The 10,538-nt window shown below is 49.6% G+C and overlaps 1 protein-coding gene across 1 annotated transcript; it reads right to left on the bottom strand.

The window, feature by feature from the left end:
• Positions 1 to 329: 329 nt before the first annotated feature.
• On the bottom strand, positions 330 to 1,794 carry LOC123097045 (malonyl-CoA:anthocyanidin 5-O-glucoside-6''-O-malonyltransferase-like). Its single transcript, XM_044518819.1, has one exon. It carries the CDS (start codon positions 1,725 to 1,727, stop codon positions 330 to 332), a length of 1,398 nt encoding a protein of 465 aa, XP_044374754.1. The 5' UTR covers positions 1,728 to 1,794.
• Positions 1,795 to 10,538: the final 8,744 nt, after the last annotated feature.

Below are 10,538 nucleotides of genomic sequence, written 5' to 3'. Positions count from 1 at the left end.
CTTGCGATGAGGACGACAAAGAGGACAAGCGGGAACATGGGTGTGATGTCATATCGAAATGAAGGATGTGGACATGAGGGTGAGATATTAGTCATGTTTATTATGTTAGGAGCATAAAGGTGAGGCCTTTAGACATATTCAATGGGCAAAGGCGTGTGGGGGTTGTTTTCCTCCGTTGCAACGCACGGGCATATTTTCTAGTACACTTACAAAACAGGGTGGTGTAGATACGGTATGGGCATGTTGATGCTGCTGCATGTGCGCTCTAGTGACCAGTCCACTCCATCACGTGCACCCATAGGCATCGAAGTGTGCATTAATCGACCACTCTACTTGTTTAATGGTGTTGTGCACTGCAGCCAAGCGATGGCATCGTGGAAGCAGCATTGGAACCTCCGCATGGCATCCGCTGGCAGAGATATGCCCACCTCAATTCCGCCGCTGCTCCGGCGGCTCTCCGCCACCGCCAGGGCGCCAGTCCTCGCCACGGATACGATCTCCACTTTGGCCGGCTGCCCGAACCCAAAGTCGACGTCGTAGACCCGGAACTTCGGCGACCCTGCCACGGTCAGCACGCCGCCGCCGGATAATATGGCCTCCCTTATCCGCTCCCACCACAGCTCCGGTGACCGAATGCTGCCGACGCCCACCGCCTGCTCGATCGCCGCAGCAACCGCCGTGCACGCGGTGACGAGGCCAACAGCGCCGGGCATGGCGAGTCGGTCCTTGGGCGCGCCCTGCAGGGCGGCGCCGACGCAGTTGCCGAGGTACTCGTCCGGAATGGGAGCAGGCTCCATCCGCGAGCGGTGGTCGACGGGGAAGATGAAGTAGGTCGGGTCGCCGCCGCCTCCGTTACTTGCTTTGTCATCTTTAGCCCGCTGGTGGCATGACCAGATGAAGCCGAAGGTGGCAACCAGCGAGGAGCATCGCGGCGGCGCGCCCGCCTTGCCAGCCGCGGCGAGCAGGACGACGTCCTTGATGCGTTGTATGTCTTCTATGGACAGAGTGAAGGTGGCGAGGAGCTTATCGCCGGGCATCTTGACGTAATCCTTCTTCTCGGTACTCGCCATGGCTCTAATGAAGGCGTCGCAAAGACCACTTGGGTCCTTGACGAGAGTTCTGTCAATGACAGGGGGCGCCGGCGCGACGGCGCCGGCGCTGGCCGCCGCCCAGGTGTGGAGGAAATGGGTGGAGCATGCCCCGTCGCAGGCAGCGTGATGCAGGGCCATGCCGACGGAGAGGCCGCGGCCGCCGCGCAGCACGGTGGCTTGCAGGGCGAGCACCGCGCCGCCGTCCGGGAGAGGCGGCACGAGCTGTGCGATCTTGGCGACCTCCCTCGGCTCGTCCAGGGCCAGCTCGTCGACGTCGAGGTCGTACATGGCGACGGTGAAGGTGACGCCGTCACCGGGCTGGTAGTGGAGCTCGTGGCGGTCGGTGGTGCCGGGCCTGAGGCGCAGGCGGCCGGCGAGCGGGTAGAAGGCGCGGAGGGCTTGGGCGAGTGAGGTCTTGAGGTTGGAGAGGATGGTGGCGGTAGTGGCGGCGCCGGGGCCGGGGACGAGGTGGTAGAAAAAGACGCGCTCCACCGGCGGGAAGTTGAGCCAGAAGACATCGAAGAAGGTGAGCGGGAGGGAGGTCTCCGGCACCGGAGGGATCGGCCAGGGCGCTACGACGGCGCTCTCCACTACGTTGAGCTTCCGAGAAGCTTCTTGCTGTGGTGCTGGCGCCATTGCTGGATCCGTGGGTGCTTAAGCTTGCGCCTGGATTTCAAGTTTTCCAGCGGCCAGGCCCACGCGATCCGTGGGTGCTTAAGCTTACTGGTACGGGTTTTATTGTACTATATATAAGCCATGTGACTAGGGTTCTTGAGCCCAAAGGGCATGGTGTTAAAACAGAAGGGGCCGTATGGGGTGATAAATGCTGTTGCGGCTTGGTCGGACTCCGCCATCTTGATTTGATGGTATCCGGAGTATGCGTCGAGGAAACACAATGAGTCGTGTCCTGCAGCAGCGTCGATAATTTGATCGATGCGGGGGAGGGGGAAGGGATCCTTGGGGCAAGCCTTGTTAAGGTCCTTGAAATCGACACATAGGCGCCAGGATTTATCCTTCTTTGATACCATCACCAGGTTTGCTAGCCAGTTCGGATGTTTTATTTCTCTAATGAATCCGGCCTCCAGTAACTTGGCTAGCTCCTCTCCCATGGCTTGTCGCTTAGGTTCAGAGAAACGCCGAAGAGTCTGCTTGACCGGCTTGAATCCCTTTAGAATGTTAAGGCTATGCTCGGCCAGCCTGCGTGGGATTCCTGGCATGTCTGAAGGATGCCAGGCGAATATGTCCCAATTCTCGCACAGGAACTCCCGTAGTGCGGCGTCTACAGCGGGGTTTAACTGTGCCCCGATGGATGCTGTTTTTGTAGGGTCCGTTGGGTGGACTTGGAATTTGACTATTTCATCCGCTGGTTTAAAAGAGGTGGACTTGGATCTTTTGTCGAGTATCACGTCGTCCCTGTCCACTGTGGAGCACAACGCAGTTAATTCCTCGGCCGCGAGGGCTTCGGATAATGCCTCGAGGGCCAGTGCGGCTGTTTTGTTTTCAGCGCGGAGTGCTATGTCTGGATCACTAGCTAGAGTGATGATTCCATTGGGCCCGGGCATTTTGAGCTTCATGTACCCGTAATGGGGTATGGCTTGGAAGATCGTGAATGCCTCCCGCCCTAGAAGGGCGTGGTATCCGCTACTGAACGGGGCCACTTGGAATGTGATTTCTTCGGACCTATAATTCTCCGGCGTGCCGAATACCACATCTAGTGTGATTTTCCCAGCGCATCGTGCCTCCCGACTAGGGATGATTCCTCTGAAGGTCATGCTGCTTTGCTCAATGCGGTTTCTTTCTATTTCCATTTTTTGAAGAGTCTCCTCATAGATGAGGTTTAATCCGCTGCCGCCGTCCATGAGCACTTTAGTAAGCCGGAAGCCGTCCACAATTGGACTAAGGACCAAGGCGGCTGGTGCTCAGGCTGTTCGGAATTTAGGTTCGTCACTGGCATTGAAGGTGATAGCCGTGTCACTCCATGGATTTATTGCTGCCACGTGGCAGACTTCGGCAAGGCTGCGAAGTGCTCGTTTACGCCTATTATTTGAGGCGAAGGTCTCGAAGACTGTCAATACTGTATTGTTGTTCTCCACGGGATGGTGTTCTGCGGTATTGTTAATGAGGAGATCTTCACCGCTCTTGGCCACCTGCCGGAGTACCCAACATGCTCTAAGGTTGTGTGTTGGTATGGTATCCGCTGTACTGGGAATTTTGCATGGCCCATTAAGTCATCCCTCGAATATGGTTCTACGCCCTGTAGTGGGCTTTTGCTTCTTTGTAATTGGGTCGGGTGACTTACGAGAGTGCACCCTTTTAGTTCGGACTGGGGGTTTTGTCGGAGCCGGATTATCCCAAAATTTTGTTTGGGTTTTCCAGGCGCTTTCCATCGCACAGTACTTCCGTACTATGGCCGCCAAGTCAGTGAAGTGTGCTATGTCACGGCGACTTATGGCATTGAGGATTCCCTTGTCCGTGCAATTATTGCAAAAGAATGAAATTGCGTCTTCCTCGCGACAGTCCTTGACCTTGTTCATTACAAGGAGGAATCTGGCCCAATAGTGATGTACTGTCTCCTGGGGCTCTTGTCTAATGTGGGAAAGATCGTTTATATCTGGGTGGGTGGGTGGATTTAAGTCTGAACCTTGACCCGATCTGAGACCCAGGGGCGGAGGAGTTTCCGATCTTGGCAGTTCGGGCTCCGAGATGTTGCCCAATAGGTCTGGCCCGCTGCCTGATTCTAGGTTCAGGGTTTGGGCGATGTCCTCCCGTAGACGGGTATCCGGCTCAGAGAGCTTGGGAATCCGGACATAGTTTGTCCTCAAGATAGAGGAAGAATCGCCGCATTGCTCCTCCACCACCGCTATCTGATGGGTGACCGACGGGGAGTCAATCTCCCTTTGGTCGGGTTTAAGCCCGAACTGATCATAGTCCGGAGCGACTCCCAAAGCGGCGATGCGATCCAAGAGCTCGTTCAAAGAAGAGAGCTCCATTGGATCCAACTGCTCGGCGAGTCCCGAGCTGACGTGGAGGCTGTTTTCGATGACCCGAGAAGTCATCGTCGGCGCAGCGGCCGAACAGGCGGTCATGACGAAACCGCCTAGTCGGAGAGTTCGGCCTATAGCCAGGGCTCCCCTAGAGGTGATGTTGTCCTTGACAACAAGGCGAGCCATCCAGCCTTATGATGACGACACAGTGGAACTCTCAATGAAAGCACCAATGTCGGTGTCAAAACCGGCGGATCTCGGGTAGGGGGTCCCGAACTGTGCGTCTAAGGCGGATGGTAACAGGAGGCGGGGGACACAATGTTTACCCAGGTTTGGGCCCTCTCGATGGAGGTAATACCCTACTTCCTGCTTGATTGATCTTGATGATATGAGTATTACAAGAGTTGATCTACCATGAGATCGTAGAGGCTAAACCCTAGAAGCTAGCCTATGGTATGATTGTTGTTGTCCTACGGACTAAACCCTCCGGTTTATATAGACACCGGAGGGGGCTAGGGTTACACAGAGTCGGTTACAAGGGAGGAGATCTACATATCTATATTGCCAAGCTTGCCTTCCACGCCAAGGAGAGTCCCATCCGGACACGGGTCGAAGTCTTCAATATTGTATTTTCATAGTCCAACAGTCCAGCCAAAGGATATAGTCCGGCTGTCCGAGGACCCCCTAATCTAGGACTCCCTCAATGGGAGGCATCGGTGGCGTCGGAGCTACCATGGGTGGCTTCGGAGCTACCATGGGGGACATGGGAGGCATGGGTGGCTTCGGAGCTACCATGGGAGGCATGAGTTTTGCGTCTCTCATGGGAGGCACGGGAGCACCTCCGGCGGCATGGGTGGAATGTCTTCCGGTGTGCCTCACACACCTTCGCATGATGCCGTTGAAGATCTTGCCAACACCTTCTGAGCTCCACATGATGATGCGGCGCGCGACAATGAAGAGGAGGAGGAAGAATCGTCTTCGGATGAGGATGATGAATCGGAGGAAGAGGAGGATGAAGATGAGGACGAGGCATGATTGTTGATGTGCCATTCGTTTGTGTGAATTTTTATGTCATGAACTTTCGGATTTTGAACTTGATTGGATGATGTTGTGGGCATGAAATTGAACTTTTATGTCATGAACTTGTTTGGATGATTTTAAACTATGCCATGTCTTGTTTTGATGTTTGAAATATCACCATATTGTCTCCAAAATGCAACATATGGCAAACGCCGGCTGCTCGCGCGCACTGCAGTTTAGCGCATCTGTTAGAGCGGCTCGGGCGCTCTATATTTTGCAGCAGTCGCTGGAGCCAGCGCACCGCGGCGCGCAAAAGCTGGCGATTCCGATGCTGTATACTGTTTTTAGCGCGCCGCGCGTCTGTTGGAGATGCTCTAGATGAGCCCCGGCTCCGAAACGCCGCCCGCCCATCCCGGCGTGTGTCTTGATAAAGTACGCAATTTTGTTTCAGAACCTTTTTTAGAGAAAAGGCTGCTGGGGAATGCAGCAATTTCAAAAAATTTCCTACGATCACGCAAGATCTATGTGATGCATAGCAACAAGCGGGAGAGTGTAGTCCACGTACTCTCGTAGACCATAAGCGGAAGCGTTATGACAACGCGGTTGATGTAGTCGTACGTCTTCACGATCCGACCGATTCTAGTACCGAAAGTACGGCACCTCCGCGATCTGCACACGTTTAGCTCGGTGACGTCCCACGAACTCTCGATCCAGCTGAGTGTCGAGGGAGAGCTTCGTCAGCATGACGGCGTGATGACGGTGATGATGAAGTTACCAGCGTAGGGCTTCGCCTAAGCACTACGACGATATGACTGAGGTGGATTATGGTGGAGGGGGGCACCGCACACGGCTAAGACAGTTGTCTGTTGTGTGTTCTAGGGTGCCCCTGCCCCCGTATATAAAGGATCAAGGGGGAAGGCCGGCTGGCCCTAGGGCGCGCCAAGGAGGGGAGGAATCCTCCTCCTAGTAGGAGTAGATTCCTCCTTTCCTAGTCCTACTAGGAGGGGGAAGGAAGGAGTAGGAGAGGGGAAGGAAAAAGGGGGGCGCCGCCCCCCTTCCTAGTCCAATTTGGACTCAAGGGGGAGGGGGCGCGCGGCCTGCTCTGGCCGCCCCTCTCTCTCTCCACTAAGGCCCATCTAGGCCCACTAGTTCCCGGGGGGGGGGGGGGGGTGTTCCGGTAACCCTCCGGCACTCCGGTTTTCTCTGAAATCGCCCAGAACACTTCCGGTGTCCGAATATAGCTGTCCAATATATCAATCTTTATGTCTCGACCATTTTGAGGCTCCTCGTCATGTCCGTGATCATATCCGGGACTCCGAACAACCTTCGGTACATCAAAACACATAAACTCATAATACCGATCGTCACCGAACGTTAAGCGTGCGAACCCTACGGGTTCGAGAACTATGTAGACATGACCGAGACACGTCTCTGGTCAATAACCAATAGCGGAACCTGGATGCTCATATTGGCTCCAACATATTCTACGAAGATCTTTATCGGTCAAGCCGCATAACAACATACGTTGTTCCCTTTGTCATCGGTATGTTACTTGCCCGAGATTCAATCGTCGGTATCTCAATACCTAGTTCAATCTCGTTACCGGCAAGTCTCTTTACTCGTTCCGTAATGCATCATCCCGCAACTAACTCATTAGTCACATTGCTTGCACGGCTTATAGTGATGTGCATTACTGAGAGGGCCCAGAGATACCTCTCCGACAATTGGAGTGACAAATCCTAATATCGATCTATGCCAACTCAACAAACACCATCGGAGACACCTGTAGAGCATCTTTATAATCACCTAGTTACGTTGTGACATTTGATAGCACACAAAGTATTCCTCCGGTATTTGGGAGTTGCATAATCTCATAGTCATAGGAACATGTATAAGTCATAAAGAAAGCAATAGCAACATACTAAACGATTAAGTGCTAAGCTAACGGAATGGGTCAAGTCAATAACATCATTCTCTAATGATGTGATCCTGTTCATCAAATGACAACTCATGTCTATGGCTACGAAACTTAACCATCTTTGATTAACGAGCTAGTCAAGTAGAGGCATACTAGTGACACTCTATTTGTCTATGTGTTCACACATGTACTAAGTTTTCGGTTAATACAATTCTAGCATTAATAATAATCATTTATCATGATATAAGGAAATATAAATAACAACTTTATTATTGCCTCTAGGGCATATTTCCTTAAGTCACCCACTTGCACTAGAGTCAGTAATCTAGATTACATAGTAATGATTCTAACACCCATGGAGTCTTGGTGCTGATCATGTTTTGCTCGTGAGAGATGCTTAGTCAACGGGTCTGCAACATTCAGATCCGTATGTATCTTGCAAATCTCTATGTCTCCCTCCTTGACTTGATCGCGAATGGAATTGAAGCGTCTCTTGATGTGCTTGGTTCTCTTGTGAAATCTGGATTCTGTTGCCAAGGCAATTGTACCAGTATTGTCACAAAAGATTTTCATTGGACCTGATGCACTAGGTATGACACCTAGATCGGATATGAACTCCTTCATCCAGACTCCTTCATTTGCTGCTTCCGAAGCAGCTATGTACTCCACTTCACACGTAGATCCCGCCACAACGTTTTGCTTAGAACTACACCAACTGACAGCTCCACCGTTCAATATAAATACGTATCCGGTTTGTGACTTAGAGTCATCCGGATCAGTGTCAAAGCTTGCATCGACGTAACCATTTACGATGAGTTATTTGTCACCTCCATAAACAAGAAACATATCCTTAGTCATTTTCAGGTATTTCAGGATGTTCTTGACCGCTGTCCAGTGATCCACTCCTGGATTACTTTGGTACCTCCCTGCTAAATTAATAGCAAGGCACACATTAGGTCTGGCACACAGCATTGCATACATGATAGAGCCTATGGCTGAAGCATAGGGAATAGCTTTCATTTTCTCTCTATCTTCTGCAGTGGTCGGGCACTGAGTCTGACTCAACTTCACACCTTGTAACACAGGCAAGAACCCATTCTTTGCTTGATCCATTTTTAACTTCTTCAAAACTTTATCAAGGTATGTGCTTTGTGAAAGTCCAATTAAGCGTCTTGATCTATCTCTATAGATCTTGATGCCCAATATATAAGCAGCTTCACCGAGGTCTTTCATTGAAAAACTCTTGTTCAAGTATCCTTTTATGCTATCCAGAAATTCTATATCATTTCCAATCAACAATATGCCATCCACATATAATATTAGAAATGCTACAGAGCTCCCACTCACTTTCTTGTAAATACAGGCTTCTCCAAAAGTATGTATAGAACCATATGCTTTGATCACACTATCAAAGCGTTTATTCCAACTCCGAGATGCTTGCACCAGTCCATAAATGGATTGCTGGAGCTTGCACACTTTGTTAGCATCCTTTGGATCGATAAAACCTTCGGGTTGCATCATATACAACTCTTCTTCCAGAAATCCATTCAGGAATGCAGTCTTTACATCCATTTGCCAACTTTCATAATCATAAAATGCAACAATTCCTAACATGATTCGAACAGACTTAAGCATCGCTAAGGGTAAGAAGGTCTCATCGTAGTTAACTCCTTGAACTTGTCGAAAACCTTTCGCAACAAGTCGAGCTTTGTAGACAGTAACATTACCATCAGCGTCAGTCTTCTTCTTGAAGATCCATTTATTCTCTATGGCTTACCGATCAACGGGCAAGTCAACCAAAGTCCACACTTTGTCCAAATACATGGATCCCATCTCAGATTTCATGGCCTCAAGCCATTTTGCGGAATCTGGGCTCATCATCGCTTCCTCATAGTTCGTAGGTTCGTCATGGTCAAGTAACATGACCTCCAGAACAGGATTACCATACCACTCTGGTGCCGATCTTACTCTGGTTGACCTACGAGGTTTAGTAGGAACTTGATCTGAAGTTATATGATCATCATCATTAGCTTCCTCACTAATTGGTGTAGGAGTCACAGGAACTGATTTCTGTGATGAACTACTTTCCAATAAGGGAGCAAGTACAGTTACCTCATCAAGTTCTACTTTCCTCCCACTCACTTCTTTTGAGAGAAATTCCTTCTCTAGAAAGGATCCATTCTTAGCAACGAATGTCTTGACTTCGGATCTGTGATAGAAGGTGTACCCAACAGTCTCCTTTGGGTATCCTATGAAGACACATTTGTCCGATTTGGGTTCGAGCTTATCAGGTTGAAGCTTTTTCACATAAGCATCGAAGCCCCAAACTTTAAGAAACGACAACTTGGGTTTCTTGCCAAACCACGGTTCTTAAGGTGTCATCTCAACGGATTTAGATGGTGCCCTATTTAGCATGAATGCAGCCGTCTCTAAAGCATAACCCCAAAACGATAGCGGTAAATCAGTAAGAGACATCATAGATCACACCATATATAATAAAGTGCGGTTACGATATTCAGACACACCATTACGTTGTGGTGTTCCGGGTGGCGTGAGTTGTGAAACTATTCCGCACTGTTTCAAATGAAGACCAAACTCGTAACTCAAATATTCTCCTCCACGATCAGATCATAGAAACTTTATTTTCTTGTTACGATGATTTTCCACTTCACTCTGAAATTCTTTGAACTTTTCAAATGTTTCTGACTTATGTTTCATCAAGTAGATATACCCATATCTGCTCAAATCATCTGTGAACGTGAGAAGATAACAATACCCGCCACGAGCCTCAATATTCATCGGACCACATACATCAGTATGTATGATTTCCAACAAATCTGTTGCTCGCTCCATTGTTCTGGAGAACGGAGTTTTAGTCATCCTGCCCATGAGGCATGGTTCGCAAGTACCAAGTGATTCATAATCAAGTGATTCCAAAGGTCCATCAGAATGGAGTTTCTTCATGCGCTTTACACCAATATGACCCAAACGGCAGTGCCATAAATAAGTCGGACTATCATTATCAACTCTGCATCTTTTGGCTTCAATATTATAAATATGTGTGTCACTACTATTGAGATTCAACAAAAATAGACCACTCTTCAAGGGTGCATGACCATAAAAGATATTACTCATATAAATAGAACAACCATTATTCTCAGATTTAAATGAATAACCGTTTCACATCAAACAAGATCCAGATATAATGTTCATGCTCAACGCTGGCACGAAATAACAATTATTCAGGTCTAAAACTAATCCCGAAGGTAGATGTAGAGGTAGTGTGCTGACGGCGATCACATCGACTTTGGAACCATTTCCCACACGCAGCGTCACCTCGTCCTTAGCCAATCTTCGCTTAATCCGTAGTCCCTGTTTCGAGTTGCAAATATTAGCAATAGAACCAGTATCAAATACTCAGGCACTACTGCGAGCATTAGTAAGCTACACATCAATAACATGTATATCACATATAACTTTGTTCACCTTGCCATCCTTCTTACCGCCAAATACTTGGGGCAGTTC

Source organism: Triticum aestivum, chromosome 4D, assembly GCF_018294505.1.
Source record: "Triticum aestivum cultivar Chinese Spring chromosome 4D, IWGSC CS RefSeq v2.1, whole genome shotgun sequence".
NCBI lineage: Eukaryota > Viridiplantae > Streptophyta > Magnoliopsida > Poales > Poaceae > Triticum > Triticum aestivum.
Note: the sequence above shows the minus strand (reverse complement) of the source record. Positions and strands in the feature narration are given on the sequence as shown.